Raw genomic sequence first — 21,375 nt, forward strand, 5'->3', positions numbered from 1 at the left:
TGTAAAGACTTGGGAGCTTCAGGCAAAGGGAGAGATGATGGGGTAGAGTGAAGGCATGGGAGAAAGTGGGAGAATTAAGGATCCTATAACCTCCTGCTTCCCCCCCCACATACATACACCCTGCAGGAAAGACCCCCCACCTGTATTCTCATAGCATCCTGGGCCTGCTGGAAAGGAAAGAGACCAGAGCAGGAAACCCCATGGCTCACATTAGCCCTCACCGGCTGCTGGCAAGGTAATCAGTCCCGTCCTCTCCCCCTCCACCCCACCCCCAACACACACACCTTGACAGTATGTCCTGTGCCCCTCTCCCTGCTCAGGCCTCTTTCCTTTGCAGGAAGAACATAGTCTCCACCAAGATCCAGGACACCAAAGGCTGCCGGGCATGCTGTGTGGGTGAGTGACATGGGCACAGGGCTGAGCTGCGGGCTGGGTGGGGGAGAGGGGATTGTGGGGAGGGCCGGAGAGCACTGACCTCATCCCATCTGCACCCACCTCGCAGCAGAGGGCGTGAGCTCCGGGGGCCCCTTCCTGTGCGGGGCGTTGGAGACCTCCGTGGTCCTGCTTCAGTGGTACCAGCCCATGAACAAGTTCCTGCTGGTCCGGGTAGGATCCCTGAATTGGCTGGGGACTCTTAACACTGGGGGTGGCTAGCTGCAGACTTTAGACTTTGGTGGAGCTTCAAGAAGCCTGGGCTCCCCCAGGCCCCACCCCAATCCTCCCCTAGCACCGCCTTCTAGGTGGGCCCTGGTGGGTGTAGTGGGCTCACCAGCTCACCCCTGGCCTAACTGTTCTGCAAGCCCTAAACTGGTTCCCCTGGTCTCTAAGGAGATTTTTCAGCCTTGGAGGACTTGTCCCATGGAAGGGGTGATCTGCTCCTTTCTCTCAACAAGTCAGCACAGGCTTGAGAGGTGGCTGAGTGGTTATAACTTTGGACTCTCAAAACATGAGGTCCCCGACAGTCCCTAGTATTAAGTGTGCAGGAAAAATGCTCTGGTTCTCTCTAGTTTCTCTGTCTTTTCTCTCTCTCTCTCTCCATATATATGGTTTGTTTTTTTAAACCAGAACATTGGGGGGTGGGGGGTGGGCGGTAGCTCGGTGGGTTAAGCAAACATGGCACACAGCACAATAACCAGAGGAAGGATCCCGGTTCGAGCCCCCTGCTCCCACCTGCAGAGGGGTCTCTTCACATGTGATGAAGCAGGTCTGCAGGTGTCTATCTTTCTCCCTCTCTGTCTCCCCTCCTCTCTTGATTTCTCTCTGTCCTATCCAACAACAGTTATAACAAAAATAACAACTACAACACGGGCAACAAAAGGGAAAATTGGCCTCCAGGAGCAGTGGATTCATAGTGCAGGCACCCAGCCCCAGCAATAACCCTGGAGGCAAAAAAAAAACAAAACACAAAAACACTAGAGCACTGGCTTATGGTAGAATGGGGGGTGGGTATTAAACCTGTAACTTCAGAGCTTCAGGCACATAAAGTCTTTTTGCCTAACTTTTTTTTTTTTTTGGTCCCATCATCATGGTGGAATTTTTTGCCTAACATTTATGGTATCTCCCCTGCCCTTCTTTTTCTCATAGGTAAATATTTAAGAGGAAAGTTTCTTGGGGACGGGGGCGGGGGCGGGGGTAGGAACAGCACACTGCCACCAAAAGGAAGACGACTTCGCCCTGAGGCCACACCCTTCATTTTCTTTTCTTTTACATATTTATTGATTTATTAACGAGGGATCGAACTCCCTAATATCTGCAAGTTTGAAGCACAACCCACTGTGCTACCTCCCAGGCCACCACCCTGCACTTTTTTTTAAAGATTGATTTTATAATTTATTAATAAAAGACAGAGGGGACAAGAGAGAAAACCAGTCTTATTCGGGCATATATGATGCTGGAGATGGAACTTGGGACCCTTCAATACCTAAGGAGGCGCCCCCTAATCCCTCTTCAGCTTCACCTCCAGAAATACCCACAAGGCATCTCCCATGCTCCGGGCCCTGGTCACACGCGGGAGTCCCCGACCCCAGTTCCCCCAGCCCCCGGCCCTCTGGCCCGCCCCGGCTCAGCCTGAGCCCGCCCCTCCCTGTACGCCCCGCAGCAGGTGCTGTTCCCGCTGCCAACGCCGCTCCCCGTGTTCGCGCTACTGACCGGGCCGGGCTCCGAGCTGCCCGCGGTGTGCATCGGCGTAAGCCCCGGGCGCTCCGGCAAGTCGGTGCTCTTCCACACCGTACGCTTCGGCGCGTTGTCCTGCTGGCTGGGCGAGATGAGCACGGGTGAGGGCGTGGGGCTCCGCGGGGCGGGGTCTCTCGGGGGCGGGGCCTCCCGGTTTAAGAGGGGTGAGGATTGGAGAGAGAACCCACGGGGGTATGAGCTCCTTGCCTTGCCCTGCATGAGGACCCAGGTTCGAACCCCAGGTCCAAGTGGGAGGTGCTATGATACTTGGTGGTGGTGGAGCTCCAGTATTATAGTGTCTCTCCTAAAATAAATAAATAAACAAATAAATAAATAGAGTGGGCCTACGTGCCTGGAGGCTGCTTAGCCTGAGACATAAATGGGAAAGGCGTAGAACCTGGGGAAGGGGGCTGGAGAAAAAAGTCTATATGGGGGCCCGGCGGTGGTGCACCCGGTTAAGTGCTCACATTAGAGTGTGCAAAGACCCAAGTTCAGGCCCCAGGTCCCCACCTACCAGGGGAAGGCTTCGCGAGTGGTGAAGCAGCACTGCAGGCATCTCTCTGTGTCTCACCCTCTCTAGCCAATAGTAAATAATGTATATACTATATAAAGGCCTATTATATATTATTAGTGAGATTGATGATGCCCAGGGTGTGGCTGTGATGGGCAGGAATTAGCCTACCTGCTTGGGAACCCAGAGGGTGTTTTGAGAAGGACGGTGAGAGGAGAACTTGCCCTTGAACCTCCTCCTCTAAAACAGAGCACCAGGGGCCAGTCCAGGTGACCCAGGTGGATGAAGACAAGGTGATGGTGTTGATGGATGGTAAGACCCAGCTCCTCGATCCTAGTCCCTCTCCCTGACTCTGACTAGGTCTACTCCCTCCTCCCCTAGACCTTGTGCCGAACAGAAACACTGAGCCCCTCAATAATCGTTAAATCCCGGTGTGCTGCTCTGAAACTCTTTCTACTTCCTTTAGGGTCTTTGAAGCTGGTGACCCCTGAGGGGGCCCCAGTCCGGGAGCTTCGGACTCCAGAGATCCCCATGACAGAAGCGGTGGAGGCTGTGGGTAGGTACGGGGAAAGGAGGGCCTGAGATCCAGGTGGGGAGACATAAGCAATCCCCAAGGCTCACAGGCATGGCTTTCCTTCCAGCTATGGTCAGGGGGCGGCTGCAGGCCTTCTGGAAGCATGGTGTGCAGGTGTGGGCACCAGGCTGTGACCAGGTAAGCCTTTTCATGCCTCCTCAGTCACTTCTTTCACCAATTGGGCCAGGAAAAGCGAGACTGTGTGCATGGCCTACACGGAACAGCTTCCTCCAGGTCCATGTGGAGTTCCGATGGGCCTCTCTCTCCACCATCCCCAGAGTCTCCAGGCTAGAGCTCATCCAGGTCCCTGTGTGACCTTGTGCAAGGGACTTTGCTTCTCTCCTAGACTCAGTTTCCCAACTGCAGACTGGGGTCTTTATTTTATTTACTTACTTATTATTATTATTATTTTTTACCAGAGCACTGCTCAAATCTGGCTTATGGTGATGCAGGGGATTGAACCTGGGGTTTTGGAGCCTCAGGAATGAGAGTCTCTTTGCATAACCATTGTGCTATCTACCCTCCATGCTTTTATTTTTTTATAAGTATGCATTTATGTATTTAATGAAGGAGAAATACAGAAAGATACAGAGAGAGACCAGAGCTCTGCTCCTGGCATATAGTGGTGCTGGGAACTGAACCTGGGACCTCAGAGCCTCAGGCATGAAAGCCATTTGTAGAACCATTACACTGTCTCCCCAGCCCAGTATGGAGTCTTTAGAGAGATAGATGGGTAGTTGGCTGAAGGACTGAACTGCCTGGCTTGGAAACCAGGTGTGTGACTTTAGACAAATGACTTACCTGTCCTGTGCCTTGCTGTTCTCATCTAGAAGATGGAATGAGAAATGGTGCTTAGCTCATAGAATACTGTGTCACACTCTGCCCTCACATGCTCGTATGGTGTTACCTCTTAGGTAGGTAGCGTGACATCATAAACTAGTCATCCTTGAAGTCTCACAGTTAGTTATTTCTGGGCCTGAGACTACAAGTTCAGAGACCTCCTCCCTGATCATTTTAGGGGGGGGGGAAAGAATCTTCTAGACACTGACACAAGAACCTTTCCTCCCTCCACAGCTGCTACAGGAGCTGAGAGACCCAACCCTCACCTTCCGTCTACTTGGCTCTCCCAGGTACTGTTTTGGAGAATGGGGCAGAGGATTGGGGGAGGGGGATTCTGATGGGGAGAGGACATCCTCATGAGTCCTCAGCCACTTGTATCTTGAACCTAAGAGTCTTTTACCTGATACCCCTGCTTCCATCTCTGCCCCTATACTTAGTTCATTCTCCACCCAGCAGTCCAGTGAGTATTTTCTGTCTTCCTTTTTTTTTAAAAAAAAACTTAATTTTTAGACCCACAGAAAATTTGTAAAAATAATAAATTATATAGGCACTGGGTAGTTGTGTACCCAGTTGCCAGTTAAGCACATACATTACCATATACAAGGACACAGGTTCAAACCCCTGCTCCCCACCTGCAGGACAGAAGCTTCACAAGTGAGGAAGCAGGGCTACAAGTGTCTCTCTTTCTCCCTCCCTCTCTCTCTCATCTCTCTCAGTTTCTGTTGTAATTTAACTTTAAAAGGGTTTGGGGGCTACAGGGAGCTGGGAACTGGTTTAAACAATACCCGGTTTATTAGGGTAAAACAGGTAAAAGGCAAAATAAACACTTATCATCAAGGGTTAAGAGTACGCTAGGTCCATAAGGTCTGAGTACAGTTATCAAAAGTTTAGTCCCATAAGATAAACAATTATCAGCCCTGGTAAAGGTTGCTCATAGCTGTAGAGGGCTCTAAAAGTTTACCGGCGAGCAGAGTCACACGCGTTCAGTTCCCAGGAGAGGTAGCCACGTCGGGATACCTGGTGCACCTCCGCAGAGATGCTTCCGACCAGGAGAAGCAGCAGCCAAAGACAGCGACCTGCTCAAAGTCCTTTGCTTTTATACATTTCCTTCTCTGAAGCACCTCCTCAGGGTGACGTCATTTACATGCTAATAGTCCCAAACTCCTGTTGGGGTCACCACAGTTTCTCTCTGTCCTATCAAAACAGGAAAAGGAAAAAAAAAAAAAAGGAAAAGTGGCTGAGGGGCACAGTGGGTTTGTCAAGCAGGCACCAAGCCTGTATGATAACTCTGGTGGCAATTTAAAAAAAAAGTTCTTGTCCCACAATGATGTTGGGTCCATACTCCCAGAGGGTTAAAGAGTAGGAAAGCTATCAGGGGAAGGGTTGGTATATGGAGGTCTGGTGGTAGGAATTGTGTGAAGCTGTACCCCTCTTATCCTATGGTTTTGTCAATGTTTCCTTTTTTATTTTTAATAAATAGAAAGTTTTAAAAAAGTTCTTGGGGGCTAGGCAGTGGCGCATCTGCTAAGTGCATGCATTAGACTGCACAAGAACCCAGGTTCAAGCCCCTGGTCCCCACCTGCAGGTGGAATGTTTCACAAGTGGTGAAATAGGACTTCAAGTGTCTCTCTCTTTACCTCTCTTATCTCTGTCTTGTCTCAATTTCTCTGTCTCTATCCAATAATAAATAATTTTTTTAAAAAATGTTTAAAAAATGAAGACTTAAAAAAGTTCTTGTATCTCTTTTAGCCAGATTCCCCAGATGTCAATTTTTTTTTTTTTTTTTTTTTTTTTTACCAGAGCACTACTCAGCTCTGGCATCTGGTGGTTCAAGGGATTGAACCTGGGACTTTGGAGCCTCAGGCATGAGAGTCTCTTTGCATAACTATTATGCTACCTACCCCCACCCAACGTCAACATTTTTTTTTTTTTTTTCTGGAACCTGGTGACTGAAAAGAGAGTTAACATACAAAGCCAAACAAATTGTTGAGCAATCATGGACCCAAAGCTTGGAAAAGTGGAGAGGAAGTATTAGGGAGATACTCACTGCAAACTCTAGTATACTTCTGCTTTCTTACTTTGGTGCCATATTCCAAACTCAGTCAATTTCTGCTTTGCGTTTCTACTTCTTTTTTTTTTTTTTACATGCATAACATTCCCCAGATTCCCATTTAGCAATACAACCCCCACTATTTCATTCATCATTTTTCATGGACCTGTATTCTCCCCACCCACCCACCCACCCCAGAGTCTTTTACTTTGGTGTAATACTCCAATTCCATTTCAGGTTCGACTTGTGTTTTCTTTTCTAATCTTGTTTTTCAACTTCGGCCTGAGAGTGAGATCATCCCATATTCATCCTTCTGTTTCTGACTTATTTCACTCAACATGATTTTTTCAAGGTCCATCCAAGATCGGCTGAAAACGGTGAAGTCACCATTTTTTACAGCTGAGTAGTATTCCATTGTGTATATATACCACAACTTGCTCAGCCACTCATCTGTTGTTGGACACCTGGGTTGCTTCCAGGTTTTGGCTATTACAAATTGTGCTGCCAAGAACATATGTGTACACAGATCTTTTTGGATGGATGTGTTGGGTTCCTTAGGATATATCCCCAGGAGGGGAATTGCAGGGTCATAGGGTAGGTCCATTTCTAGCCTTCTGAGAGTTCTCCAGACTGTTCTCCACAGAGGTTGGACCAATTGACATTCCCACCAGCAGTGCAGGAGGGTTCCTTTGACCCCACATCCTCTCCAGCATTTGCTGCTGTTACCTTTTCTGATGTGTGACATTCTCACAGGAGTGAAGTGATATCTCATTGTTGTCTTGATTTGCATTTCTCTGACAATCAGAGACTTGGAGCATTTTTTCATGTGTTTCTCGGCCTTTTGGATCTCTTCTGTGGTGAATATTCTGTCCAATTCCTCCCCCCATTTTTGGATGGGGTTATTTGTTGTCTTGTTGTTGAGTCTGGTAAGCTCTTTATATATGTTGGTTATTAAACTCTTATCTGATGTATGGCATGTAAAGATCTTCTCCCATTCTGTGAGGGGTCTCTTGATTTGGGTAGTGGTTTCTTTTGCTGTGAAGAAGCTTTTTAATTTGATGTAGTCCCATAGGTTTATACTTGCCTTAGTCTTCCTTGTAATTGGATTTGTTTCATTGAAAATCTCTTTAAAATTTATGCGGAAAAAAGTTCTGCCAATATTTTCCTCTAAGTATCTGATAGTTTCTGGTCTAACATCCAAGTCCTTGATCCACTTGGAATTTACTTTTGTATTTGGTGAAATACAGTGATTCAGCTTCATTCTTCTGCATGTTTCAACCCATTGTTTCCAACACCATTTGTTGAAGAGACTCTGCTTTCCCCATATAATAGTCTGGGCCCCTTTGTCAAAGATTAGATGTCCATAGGTGTGGGGCCTCATTTCTGGGCTCTCAATTCTATTCCACTGGTCAGTGTGTCTGTTCATGTTCCAGTACCAAGCAGTTTTGATGACAATGGCCCTATAATATAGTTTGAGATCTGGCAGTGTGATGCCTCCGGTTTTGTTCTTTTTTCTCAAGATTGTTTTGGCAATTCTAGGTCTTTTCTGGTTCCAGATAAACATTTGTAGCATTTGTTCTATTCTCCTAAAAAATGTGCTTGGGATCTTGATGGGGATAGCATTAAATTTGTAGATGGCTCTGGGTAATATATTCATTTTGATGATGTTAATTCTTCCAACCCATGAGCATGGAATATCTTTCCACTTCTTTGTGTCTTTTTCAATTTCTTTGAGTAGTGACTCATAATTTTCAGTATACAAGTCTTTCACTTCTTTGGTTAGGTTTACTCCTAGATATTTTATCGTTTTTGTTGCTATAGAAAAAGGAACTGATTTCTGGATTTCAATTTCTTCTAACTTAGTGTTTGCATAGAGGAATGCCACTGACTTTTGAATGTTAATTTTATAGCCTGACACATTACTGTATTGCCTGATGATTTCCAAAAGCTTCTTGCTAGATTCCTTAGGTTTTTCCATGTATACTATCATGTCATCTGCAAATAAGGAGAGTTTGACTTCTTCTCTTCCAATCTGTATGCCTTTAATTCCTTGCTCCTGCCTGATTGCTATGGCAAGAGCTTCCAACACTATGTTGAATAGTAATGGTGATAGTGGGCAGCCCTGTCTAGTACCTGATCTGAGGGGAAATGCTTCCAGTTTTTCACCATTGAGTATGATGTTGGCTGTAGGTTTGCTATATATAGACTCCACTATCTTCAGGAATTTTCCATCTATTCCTATTTTTTGTAGTGTTTTGATCATAAAGGGATGTTGTATTTTGTCAAAGGCTTTCTCTGCATCTATTGATATGACCATGTGGTTTTTGGTCTTGCTTTTGTTGATGTGGTGGATCACATTGATTGATTTACGTATATTAAACCAACCTTGCATGCCTGGGATAAACCCCACTTGGTCATGATGAACAATCTTTTTGATATACTGCTGTATCCGGTTGGCTAGAATTTTGTTCAATATTTTCGCATCTATGTTCATCAGAGATATTGGTCTGTAGTTTTCTTTTTTGGTTGTGTCCCTGTCTGCTTTTGGTATCAGGGTGATGTTGGCTTCATAGAAGCTGGCAGGGAGTATTCCAGTGTCTTCAATCTTCTGGAATACTTTTAAAAGTAGAGGTATTAGTTCTTCTTTGAAAGTTTTGTAGAATTCATTTGTAAAACCATCTGGTCCAGGACTTTTATTTTTGGGAAGATTTTTGATAACTGTTTCAATTTCATTAGCTGTGATGGGCCTGTTCATGTTATCGACTTCCTCTTTACTTAGTTTTGGAAGTTGGTAGGTATCTAGGAAATCATTCATTTCTTCCAGGTTCTCTAGCTTGGTGGCATATAGTTGTTCATAGAAGCCTCGCATGATATGTTGAATTTCTGCAGTGTCTGTTGTGATATCTCCTCTTTCATTTACTATCCGATTTATTTGGGTCTTCTCCCTTTTTTGTTTTGTGAGTCTGGCTAAAGGTTTGTCGATTTTGTTTACTCTTTCGAAGAACCAACATTTACTTTCATTGATCTTTTGTATGGTTTTCCTATTCTCAATGTTATTTATTTCTGCCCTAACTTTAGTAATTTCTGTCCTTCTGGTTGCTTTAGGGTTCCTTTGTTGTTCTTCTTCTAGGTCTTTAAGATGTGCAATCAGGCTGCTAATTTGTGCCTTTTCTTGTTTCCTAATGTGTGCTTGTATAGCTATGAACTTCCCTCTTAGGACTGCTTTAGCTGTGTCCCAAATATTTTGATAGCTTGTGTCTTCATTTTCATTGAACTCTCGAAACATTTTGATTTCTTCCTTGATTTCCTCTTTGACCCAGAAGTTGTTAAGAAGTGTACTGTTTAGCTTCCACATTTTGGCACTGTTACTAATCTTTTGTTGATTGTTAAGTGTTAGTTTAATTCCACTGTGGTCTGAGAAGATGCTTGGGATGATTTCAGTGCTCTTGAATTGGCTGATGCTGTCTTTGTGGCCTAACATATGGTCTATCCTTGAGAATGATCCATGTGGATTTGAGTAAAATGTGTATTCCAGTTTCTTGGGATGAATGACTCTGAAAATGTCCAATAGTTCTAGTTTATCTATCTCTTCATTTAGCTCCCTTATGTCTTTACTGATTTTCTTCCTGGATGATCTGTCAAGTTGAGAGAGTGGGGTGTTGAAGTCCCCTACTATGATTGTGTTACTGTTAATATATTGCTGTAGCTCTTTCAGTAGAAGTTTGATGTATTTAGATGGCTTCTCATTTGGTGCATAGATATTAATAATTGTTAAGTCCTCTTGATTGACTGATCCTCTGAGCATTAAGTAGTGTCCATTCCTATCTTTTTTAATCTTATCTATTTTAAAGTCTATCATGTCAGATATGAGAATAGCTGTTCCTGTCCTTTTTTGTGGGCCATTGGCTTGAATGATGGTTTTCCATCCTTTCACTTTAAGTCTGTGTTTGTCTTGTTGCATTAGGTGAGTTTCCTGTAGACAACATATTGTTGGGTTGTGTTTTCTGATCCATCTTCCTATTCTGTGTCTTTTAATAGGTGAATTCAGGCCATTCACATTTATTGATATCAAAGATTGAAGATATTTTAACGCCATTCTTGTAGAGTTTTAGAGTGTGTTGATATATGTTCTATTTGTGGTGGTCTGGTTGTTTATAGGAAACCTTTCAGAACTTCTTTCAAGGCAGGCTTGGTGATGGTTGCTTCCTTCAACTGTTGCTTGTCTGAGAAGGTTTTGATGCTTCCATCTAGTCTGAATGACAATCTAGCAGGATATAGTATTCTTGGCTGAAAGCCTTTCTCATTGAGCACTCGATAGATATCTTGCCATTCTCTTCTGGCCTGTAGTGTTTGTATGGAGAAGTCTGCTGCTAATCTTATGGGTTTTCCTTTGTAGGTGACTCTTTGTTTTTCTCTTGCAGCCTTGAGGATCCTTTCTTTATCCTTATTCCTTTCCAATCTAAGTATGACATGTCTTGGTGTCTTTAGGTCTGGGTTAATTCTGTTTGGGACCCTCTGGGCTTCTTGAATCTTTATGTCTTTGGTGTTGTCTAGACTAGAGAAATTTTCAGCTATTATGGCCTGGAGAATGCTTTCTTCCTCCCCTTCTCTTTCTTCCTCTGGTAAGCCAATAATGCGTATATTGTTTCTTTTGAAGTCATCCCATAGGACTCTGTTGTTGTTTTCAGCATCTCTTAATCTCTTTTTGAGGTCTCTTACTTCTTCTTTAGTTGTCTCTAATTCATCCTCAATCTTGCTAATTCTGTCTTCAGCCTCATTGATTCTATTCTCTCTGCCCTCTACTGCTTTCTGGAGTTCATCTATTTTGTTGCCCTGCTCTGATACTGTTTTAGCTTGTTCAGCTAGTTGCCTTCTTAGCTCAGCAATTTCAGCTTTCAGCTCTCTAATAACCATGAGATTATTAGAATTTTCTTCCATATTCTCATTTGTTGTTCCTGCAGTTCTGATTACAATTTTTTCAAATTCTTTACTCACTCCTGTTATTATTTCCTTAGCTAATGTTTGGATGTTGAACTCGTTGTTTTGTGCTTCGCCCTCTGGAGGACTTTTAGCTGGACTCTTGTCCTGGTTCGAGTCTCCAATATTTTTTCTTGTTGTTTTAACCATTTTATATAAGTTAACAGTTTTTTCAATCCCTGAGTTGGAGTTCAGTGGTGTAAAAGCCTTTTTTTTTTTTTCCCCTGTAGGCTATGGTAGCCTGAGGGCTTTTAAACTATCAATAGGCTTCTTGGCCTAATCACTGACTCCTGACCAAGAGATAAAGCAGGGTGTGGCAGAGATAATCCAGTGGTTATGCAAAGAGACTTTCACAGCCCTTCAGCTATGCCACCGAGGTATAGGTCTTCTCCTGAGTTTCCCGGTTAGATCTCTGTGCCCTGGTGTCCCTCCCTTTTGCTGCTCCAGATTCTGAGGGTAGTAGCAATGGAGACTCAGAGTTGTACTTGGTGAGTCCTTTCCTCCCTTCAGCTGTCCCCTTGTTGGTGGAGCAGACTGGAGGTGGTGTCTCCACTGACAAACTGTCGAACTGTTAGCAGTCACTTAATCTCTCCTTAGGCCCCTCTCTCCTCTCTGTCACCAGCCACGCGTGTTTGTACTCATGGGTGATTTACTGGGTTTCTGTGGTCATTCTAGTCCTGTCTTGTTTCGGTCCGGGTGGTCTCCTTTGGTATTCCTAGTTGATCCGGGAGAGGAGAGGAGAGGAGAGAAAGCGATCTGCTGCTCGTAGCTCCGCCTCTGGAAGTCGAATAACAACGTCAACATTTTTTTAATTTACATTTGCTTTAACCTTTTTCTTGTGTGTGTGTGTGTGTGGGGGGGGAGTGGGAAGTAAACTGAAGACATGGTACCTCTGATTGCTTCACTACATGTTTCCTAGGTGGAAGCAAAGACATACTGTTACAAACCACAACAAATCTATCAAGATCAAGAGCATAACACTGCCTTCTAATCCACTCACCCATTCAAGTCTCAATGATAAATTTTTATAGTGAAAGTCTTTATAACTCCCCCCAACCTAGGATCATGGGTTATGTTTCGAAATCACGTTGTTTTCCCATTCTCTAACCTAACACAACTCTTTAGACTTTATCACCTTGACACTTTTGACATATACAGGAAAGTTGGTTTTGAAGGATACCCCCTCAACTGGGTTTGAGGTTTCCAGGTGAAAGAGTTTGGTCAGTAGCACCTCAGAGATGATGGGGTGCCATTCTCAGATCACCAGGCCAGGAAGCACCTGTTCATGGTCCTACTCCTGATAATATTTTTGGTCACTTGTTTAAGGTGGAGTTAGCTAGATTTCCCCACTCTAATGGTATCCTGTGTTTGTTGTATTAATCTTTTGGGAAAACTTATTGAGACTGCATAAGTGCACTGCTTCTCATCAGACTTTGACCTACCAGTTTTAGCCTCATGGTGATTTCTGCCTGAATTTATTATTAGGGCGTTACTAAAATGTGACTTTCTGTTTCTATCATTCCTTTTACATTTATTAGCTGGCATACAACTAGAGGGGAGAGTTGTCCCTTCATCATGTATGTACTGATATTTCAGTATAAGGCCGCTGATTTTTCATCTAATTCTCAGTTATAATCTACTACTATTATAATTTTTCTTTGAGGTACTAATACTTGCCAGTTTAGTCATTGGGAGTCACTTCAAAAATCCCCATATCATTTTCCTTCTTTATTTTTTCTTTATTTTATAGGACAGAAATTTAGGGGGTTGGGGCATAGATAGCATAATGGTTATGCAAAAAGACTCTCATGCCTCAAGTCCCAGGTTCAATCCTCCACACCACCATAAACCAGAGCTGAGCAGTGCTCTGGTAAGAAAAAGAAAAAGAAATGGAAATCGAGAGGGGGAGTGGATATAGAAAGGCAGAGAGATAAGACACCTGCAGTTCTTACTTGCTTCACTGCTATGAAGCTTTCCCTTGCAGGGAGTGGGGGCTTGAATCCAGGTCCTTGAATATGGTAGTGTGCTTTTCAACTAGGTGCATCCCTGCCCAGCCCTTTCCCCATATCTTTTTTGAGTTGCCAGCAGACCTGGGTCTTAAGTACTCCTGTGGACTGCCTCCTATTTTGGGACACCCTGCTCTGATTCCTTTGGACTGTTTCTTTCATTTTGCTAATTTATTCTAACACTTTAATAGTGTTTCTTGCTTACTTAAAAAAAAAAAAAAAGTCCTCTCATGGTCTCAAGAGAAATGCCCAATCCTTTTTCAAAAAAAAATTTTTTTTTTTAACCAGAGCACTGCTCAGTTCTGTCTTATGTCAGGGACCAAGGGTTGAACCTGGGAAATCAGAGCCTCAAGAATTAGTCTTTTTGCAGAACCATTATATTATCTTCTCAGATATAAATGACTAGTCCTTTCCACAGCACCCCAAATCAAGTTCCAGAACCTCTGGCTCTTGAAGACTTTTGCACAGACTGTTCTCTGTCCAGAACACACTACCTGCCCTTTCACCAAGTTTCATCTTAAGCCTCTTTTTAAACTTTAAAAAAACTTATTTATTTATTATTGGACAAAGAAATTGAGAGGGTAGGGAGACACAGAGAAGGAGACAGAGAGACACCTGCAGCCGTGCTTCACCATTTGTGAAGCTTTCCCCCTGCAGGTGGGGACCAGGGGCTTGAACCTGTGTCCTTGCGCACTGTAGTTTGTGCATTTAACCAGGCGCTGCCACTGCCTGGCCCCCATCTTAAGCCTCTTTCAAACATCATCACCATCACGGTAATTTTTCCCAGAGCACTGCTCAGTTCTGGCTTATGCTGGTGCTAAGGATTGAACCTGGACCTTTGGTACCTCAGACATGAAAATCTTTTTGCAAAACTACTATGCTATCTCCCCAGCCTTCCATCATCCATTCATTGGGGACTCACTCACTGTTACATCCTGGCTTTGTACCAGCACAACCTCTAATATCGTTTGTTAGTGAGTAAATGAACAAATGGATTTATCAGCTGCCTTCTCTCTTCCTTCCCCAGGCCTGTGGTGGTGGAGACACGCCCAGCAGATGATCCTACGGCTCCCAGCAACCTCTACATCCAGGAATGAGGTGTGAGGAACCAGTCCCAGACCTTCTCCTCCACCACACATACACTAGTGGTCACCACATGCCCTCATCTCCTAATAAACATGACTTTACTCTCTGCTTTTACCTGGCTTTCTTCAGGGGCTGATGGGGCTGGATTCTTGGATGGCCAAACACACCCTAGATGTCAACAATCCAACACAGACACTAGGTGTAGTGTGCAGACTTTTATTTCTCCAGTATGGGGTCACCTCTCCCCCAGCTACCTGCCAGGGAGGGATTTGGGGGCCAAGGGACTTGCTGTGAGAATAAGGCACTTGAGGTGGGGGTGGAAGGCCAGCTTGGGGGTGAGGTCCCCTCAGCTCAGCTGGTCCTCATATTGCTTGCGGAAACAATCTCCAGCTGGGAAGAAATCCCAACATCTCTCCTGGTACATCTTCCAGACATAAGACTCCTACAATCAGGGGAGGAGAGGTGAAAAGGGGGAACTGGTCAGCGCTTCAAAAGCTCGTTAGTGGCCTGCACATAGTACTGCTGATGGACCTTCTATCAAAACTCCAAGTCCCTGCCCACTATCTTCCCTTGAACACCCCCTTGTTCACCTGGCCGGTGTGTTCTGTCTCGTCCTTGTTGATCAGATACATCAGGAAAAACCTGGGAGGGCAAGAGGGCGGAGGAGACATGTCAGAACCACCCTGACTGGCTGGCTGAATATCACAACCCTTCCTCTCTAGACACACACACACACACACACACACACACACACACACACACACACACACACACACACACACACACACACCTCCCTGATTGGCCCGCGGATCTCACATGTAATTGGCCAGGTTGTGCTCCTCCAGAGTATGGGTATCGAACCCATGCGGAGTCGTGTCGAAATAATCGCTGCCGATGCCGCAGATGAAGCACTTGGTCTGTGGGAGTGGGAGGGTGAGGGGATGAAAAACATTAAGAGTGAGGCCTGTTGAACCCCCGATTAGGGTCCCAAAATCCCAATGGGCCACCTCCAGATGCAGACACACCTCCATGTCTTCTTTCACTTGCTCTTGCTGGTCTCGGAGCTCTCCAAAAGCATCGATGATCAGACCTGGGGTTGGGGGTGAGCGGCAGGGAGCAAGTTAGCGCCTTGCCTCTGCTCCATCCTCTGGCTACCTGTCAGAGCCTTGCCTTCCATACTGATCTCCCTAATCTCACCCTGATCTTAATTAGTAATGGTAATAATAGTAATAATCACCTCCTAGCTTTTCTTTTCTTTCTTTATCGTTGGGGTTTGGTGCCAGCACTACGAATCCACTGCTCCTGGAGGGCATTTCCCCCCACCCCTTTTATTGGATAAGACAGAGAGAAATTGAGAGAGGAGGGAAAGATAGAAAAAGATAGACACCTTCAACCTTACTTCACTACTTGTGAAGTATCCCCACTGCGGGTGGGGAGTTGAGTCTTGAACCAGGGTCCTTGTGCATGATAATGTGTGCACTCAACCTGGTGCACCACTGTCCACCCCACCCTTGGCATTTACTGAGCACTTACTAGGACATTAAGTCAGATGAAATCAACTTAAATGTCAAAACCACCCCAGGGAGTTAGAACCATGAACAACCCTATTTTGCAGATGGAGAAATTGAGGTCTGGAGCAGTGACTTTTTAATAAGGCACATTGTTCTTTTATTTTTTTTTCGATTTTTATTTGTTTATATTAGATAGAGACAGAAATTAGCAGGGAAGAGGGAGAAAGAGGAGAGAGACAGCCACCTGCAACACTGCTTCAGTACTCATGAAACTTTCCCCCTGCAGATGAGGACCAGGGGCTTGAACCTGGGTCCTTTCATACTGTAGTGTGTGTGTGCTCAGCCAGGTGCACCACCGTCTGCTCCCATGAGCAGTGACTTTCTCCCCACCCCGCACCCAAAGCCTCACAGACTAGACCTTAGTACTGCACTCTTAGCTAAGAAGCTAGTCTGCCTCTGGGCGCTGAGCCCACAACCCAAACCAGCACTCACCCTGGATGATGGCCAGCAGGATGACAATGACAAAGAAGAAGAAGGTGATGTCAAAAACAACCCGGTACAGCTCGTATTCATCGCCTGCTGGGTCCTCAATCTCATCCCCGATGCCCCCACCAGCTCTGACACCCACGTACATGTGAAAGAGGTAACACTGAAGGAGGAGGATGAGAAGCACATCGGTCAGGCATTCAGTCACTTGACATTTACTAAGTACCTCCGCAGGCCCCTGGGCTAGTGGGGGTGGAGACCCAGCAGTGACTGGAGTCCAGCAATCACAAGCCTCACAGAAATGGCTGGGACTGGGCTGGAGAAAGCAGAGGCACAGGCACAGTGTGACCAGGGGTGGAGTGGGGTGAGGAAAAGCACAGAAGCTTTGAGGCTCTGAAAGCATGACCCAGCTTGGGCGAGCAAACAAGGCTTCCTTGAAGAGGAGGCTTGTGTGAGCTGGAGCTTGAAGGTGTGAGGTGGGAGAGAGTGTTCCAGCCTGAGAAAACCACATGTGCTATGTCACCGCTGGGGAACAGAGAATGCATTTTACCCCTGTGCGGAACTGAAAGAGATCCAGTGAGGCTGGCAAACAGAGCTCTTGTGAGAAACAGCAGGGAGAGAGAAGAGGCAAGGCTCATCACAAGATTCTGCAGGCCCTGGCCCAGCCAATGGTCAGGGAGGACTTCCTGTAGGAGGTGGCAATGAAGCTGGAAGGTGAGATGTCAAATGAGGATGTGTATGTGTGTGTGTGTGTGTGTGTGTGTGTGTGTGTGTGTGTGTGTGTGTGTGTGTGTGTAAGGGCTTAGGGTTGGGAGGGGCAGAGCAGGTCAGGTGCAGTGGGACTGGGTTGGGAGGAAACACATGATCTTAGAGGAACTGAAAGAGTACCAGACAGCCAGAAAGCAAAAAGCAAGCAGGACTGTGGTTAGACTCAGGCTATGGTGGTGGGTGGGGCGAAGGTCTAATTTCATTCATATCGTACTGGAAGGTCCACAAAAAAGGTCTGGGGGGAGTGGGGAGGGGATGAGACAGGATCTGCCTGGCACTTGGAAAAGATTTCACCCTTCTTCTTTCTGGGTTTCCTGGAAGTGAGAGAAGCCTATTGTCTGGGGTAAAAGTTAAGGTCAGTGACTGGGGTGGGGGGGTGTGTGGGTGGGGAGACTAGGGGTGACATGATTGGGTCTGCTAGGAGAGGACCTCAAATGTCAGGCCACCGCGGAGTTGGAGTGTGTCCTTAGAGCATACACAAGATTACAAGATACAGCCCTGAGCTGATTCTTCCAACTGTGACCTGTGTCGCTGATGAGTCAGACTCAGTTTAGTTCTCTCTCCCACTGTTAACAGAGAAAACATTGGCATGCATGGCACACTGGCGCTTGGGGTATGGCCTTTCATTACAGATGATGCTGAGGGCAGCCGGCATCTGCATACTCCTGAACATATGCCAGGCACTGGCCTGAGATGATCTCTTTACAGATTTACTTTACTTACCACATATAAGAGAGAGAGGAGAGGCAGGAAGGGAGAGAGATTGATTCACATGAAGGGGGGGGCAAGTGAAAGTATCACTTTGATGCAGGAAGCCTCTTGCATACAAGTACAACACTACCAGTTGAGCTATTTTCCTGGCTGCAACTTAGCAAAAAAAAAAAAAAAAAGTCCTAGGGGGCCAGGTGGTGATTCATCTGGTTAAGCACACACATTATCATGTACAAGGACCTGGGTTCAAGCCCCTGCTCCTCATCTGCAGTGGGGGAAGCTTCATGAGCAGTAATGCAAGTGCTACAAGTATTTCTCAGTCCCTTTCCTTCTCCATCTCCCTTCCTCTCTCAATTTCTCTGTCTTATAAAATAAAATTGAAAGAAGAGATTTACAAAAAGGAAAAATGGTCACTAGAAGCAGTGGATTTGTAGTGCCAGCACTGAGCCCCAGCAATAACCCTGGTGGCAATAAAATGAAAAAAAAATATGTCTAAATTTCTGCTTACACAGGAAGAAAGAAAGAAATGAAGGAGAGGAGGGAGGGAAGGAAGAAAAGAAGGAGGGAGGAAACCAGCGCACTGCTCAGCTCTGGTTTACGGCAGTGCTAGGGACTGAACCTAGGGCCTCAGAACCTCAGGTCATTTGCATAACCATTATGTTGTTTCCCTTACCCAGCAACTTGATTTTATTTATTTTTATATTTATTTATTTATTTATTTATTTATTCCCTTTTGTTGCCCTTGTTGTTTTATTGTTGTAGTTGTTGTTGATCTTGTTGTTGTTGGATAGGACAGAGAGAAATGGAGAGAGAAGGGGAAGACAAAGAAGGGGAGAGAAAGACAGACACCTGCAGTCCAGTTTCACCGCCTGTGAAGCGATTCCCCTGCAGGTGGGGAGCCGGGGCTCGAACCAGGATCCTTACACTGGTCCTTGTGCTTAGCGCCACCTGCGCTTAACCCGCTGTGCTACCGCCCGACTCCCCAGCAACTTGATTTTAATGTGGTATCAGAGAATGAACACAAGACCTTAAGCATATGCAATACCACTACCATGCATGCTCCCCAGGCCATTTTTTAAAAAAATGTTTACATGAGAAAGAGGGAAAGGAGAGGGAGAGGGGGACAGGGAAAGAAGAGAAACATGCCGCACTGCTCCACCATCCATGGAGTTCCCCTCACCCTGTAGCTGTCATGTGGTATCAGGACACAAATCCATAATCTCAGGCTCAACGAGGCGTGTGATGTCCTAGGCCCTAAGATAGCCATGGAGCACTATTTAGCTCTCTTTTTTTATTAAAGACTTTTATTTATTTATTACTGGATAGAGACAGAAATTGAGAGGGGAGATGGAGCCAGAGAGACATTTGCAGCCCTGTTTCACCACTCATAAAGTTTTTCCCCTGCAGGTGGGGGCCAGGGGCTTGAACCTGGGTCCTTGTGCACTGTAATGTAAGTGCTTAACCAGGTGCGCCACAACCTGGCCTGCACCATTTAGTTTTCAAAGCAACCCTAGGAGGTGGTTCTTACACACCCATTTTATAGGTGATGATGCTGGAGCATGGGGAGCCTGAGTAACCTGCCCCAAGTGGCAGGAGCATTCTGCTTGAGCACTTTCTCAATAATAGCAATAGCTCTTTTTAAAAAAAGGGTTTTTTTGGGGGGGAGATAGCATAATGGTTTGTCAAAAAGACTTTCATGCCTGAAACTCTGATGTTGCAGGTTCAGTCCCTTGTACCACCATAAGTCAGAGCTGTGCTGTGCCCTGGTTAAAGAATAAGTGTAAAAAATATTTTTTAAAGATTTATGGGCTTTATGGGGTGATAGAATAATGCAAAGAGGCATCCATTCTCGAAACACCAAAGGTCCTAGGTTCAATCCCCAGCATCACCATAAACCAGAACTAAGGGGGCCTGGTAGTAGCACACCTAGTTAAGCACACATTACCATGTGCAAGGACTCAGGTTAAGGCCCTGCTCCCCACCTCCGGGGGGGGAGTGTTTTAAAATTTTTTAAATATTTATTTATTCCCTTTTGTTGCCCTTGTTGTATTGTAGTTATTATTGATGTCATCGTTGTTGGATAGGACAGAGAGAAATGGAGAGAGGAGGGGAAGACAGAGGGGGAGAGAAAGACAGACACTTGAAGGAGTGTTTTAAATTTTTTTAAATATTTATTTATTCCCTTTTGTTGCCCTTGTTGTATTGTAGTTATTATTGATGTCGTCATTGTTGGATAGGACAGAGAGAAATGGAGAGAGGAGGAGAAGACAGAGAGGGGAGAGAAAGATAGACACTTGAAGACCTGCTTCACCACTTGTGATTTCCCTGCAGGTGGGGATCTGGGGGCTCGAACTGGGAACCTTACGCCAGGTCCTTGCGCTTTGCACCACGTGCACTAACCTGTTGCACTACGGCCTGACTGGGGGAGACAATTTTAACAAGTGGTGAAACATCAGCTCAGCAAGGCCTTCTGGGAAGCCTCCCAGGCAGGTGCCATTATTAAGCTACCACGCAGACAGTGGTGTGTGTGTGTGTGTGTGTGTGTGTGAATTGATAATTGAGCGTGGGATGGGGGTGGAATGAGGGATCAGTGACTGACAACCCAGGAACTCGGGGCTCACCGTCATCATGTCGTCGCACTTCATGTCAGGCTCGTCCTCATCCTCGCTCTTGTTGTAGAACTTGCGGAAGAAGTTGAAGGCCACCACGGTGTACAGGTAGACTACCACGGCCAGGAGGCCCACAGTCATCAGCAACTGGGGGGGTGGTTTGGGGGGGGCCAGGGGCTCAGTTTCACAAGGGGGCTGCCCCTCCCAGGCCCAGTCTTTACACTCCAACTCTGTACCCCACCCAAGGACCTTGTCCTGAACCACACACACCCCCTCCTCAGCAGTTCCTCAGGCCAGCCACCCCCTCCACCCCTATTCAGTGTGGAATTCACTCCTTCCAGGCTCACGCCCTCCCAACACCTGTTTCCCATTGTGGGTGACAGAGGAAAGGATGGTGCGCAGCGTCTTGACCCCCATGGCGATGTCCAGAAGGTGGGCAGCAAAGAAGAAGTTGTTGTAGTGGCCCAGGAGGGACATCACCATGTACCAGCTCAGGTACAGGAAAGACTGTGGGCAGAGAGGGTCAGGGGTCAAGGGTCAGGGAGCACACAGGGAGGACTCTGGGAGCTAGGGAACATCCTCCAGGGCAGGGAGTGCTCCAGGGATGCTCTCTTGAGCTGGGGAGGAGAACCTGGAGCATTCTGAGAAGGAATCCTGGGGGTGTTGGGGTACTCACTGCTAAAGGACATGCTCTGTGACCTCAAAGTGCTCTGGGAGAGCCAAAGAATGTTCTGGGAGGGGTTGGATGATGGCACACCTGGTTGCATCCACACATTACTATGCACAAGGACCTAGGTTCAAGTCCCCAGTTCCCACCTGCAGGGGGAAAGCTTCATGACTGATGAAGCAGTGCTGCATATTTCTCTTTTTCTTCCTCCCCCCTCTCCCTCCTCCCCTTCCGTTTTGATTTCTCTCAGTCCTAGCAAATAAAATACACTTTTTTTTTTTTTTTTGCCTCCAGGGTTATCGCTGGGGCTCGGTGCCTGCATTATAAATCCACTGCTCCTGGAGGCCATTTTACCTATTCTGTTGCCTTTACTGTTGTTATTGCTGTTGTTGTTGGATAGGATAGAA

At 45.9% G+C, this 21,375-nt stretch overlaps 2 protein-coding genes across 2 annotated transcripts in view; one reads left to right on the forward strand and one right to left on the reverse strand.

The window, feature by feature from the left end:
* The window catches only part of MAP4K1 (mitogen-activated protein kinase kinase kinase kinase 1), a 37,640-nt gene extending 23,318 nt beyond the window's left edge, over positions 1 to 14,322 (forward strand). Inside the window, exons 23-31 of the mRNA XM_007534437.3 lie at positions 127 to 235; positions 338 to 396; positions 503 to 606; positions 2,099 to 2,273; positions 2,933 to 2,995; positions 3,150 to 3,239; positions 3,325 to 3,395; positions 4,332 to 4,387; positions 14,158 to 14,322. Of these exons, the coding sequence (XP_007534499.1) occupies positions 127 to 235; positions 338 to 396; positions 503 to 606; positions 2,099 to 2,273; positions 2,933 to 2,995; positions 3,150 to 3,239; positions 3,325 to 3,395; positions 4,332 to 4,387; positions 14,158 to 14,227 (797 nt within the window). The 3' untranslated portion in view covers positions 14,228 to 14,322. The remainder of the gene's footprint in view (positions 1 to 126; positions 236 to 337; positions 397 to 502; positions 607 to 2,098; positions 2,274 to 2,932; positions 2,996 to 3,149; positions 3,240 to 3,324; positions 3,396 to 4,331; positions 4,388 to 14,157) is intronic.
* Positions 14,323 to 14,418: 96 nt separating this feature from the next.
* The window catches only part of RYR1 (ryanodine receptor 1), a 157,379-nt gene continuing 150,422 nt past the window's right edge, over positions 14,419 to 21,375 (reverse strand). Inside the window, exons 99-105 of the mRNA XM_060172268.1 lie at positions 20,662 to 20,808; positions 20,314 to 20,448; positions 16,220 to 16,376; positions 15,242 to 15,306; positions 15,033 to 15,133; positions 14,807 to 14,858; positions 14,419 to 14,658 (exon numbers count right to left, since the gene is read on the reverse strand). Coding sequence (XP_060028251.1) covers positions 14,563 to 14,658; positions 14,807 to 14,858; positions 15,033 to 15,133; positions 15,242 to 15,306; positions 16,220 to 16,376; positions 20,314 to 20,448; positions 20,662 to 20,808 — 753 coding nt within the window. The 3' untranslated portion in view covers positions 14,419 to 14,562. The remainder of the gene's footprint in view (positions 14,659 to 14,806; positions 14,859 to 15,032; positions 15,134 to 15,241; positions 15,307 to 16,219; positions 16,377 to 20,313; positions 20,449 to 20,661; positions 20,809 to 21,375) is intronic.

The sequence above is a fragment of the Erinaceus europaeus genome, chromosome 2, assembly GCF_950295315.1.
Source record: "Erinaceus europaeus chromosome 2, mEriEur2.1, whole genome shotgun sequence".
Taxonomy (NCBI): Eukaryota; Metazoa; Chordata; class Mammalia; order Eulipotyphla; family Erinaceidae; genus Erinaceus; species Erinaceus europaeus.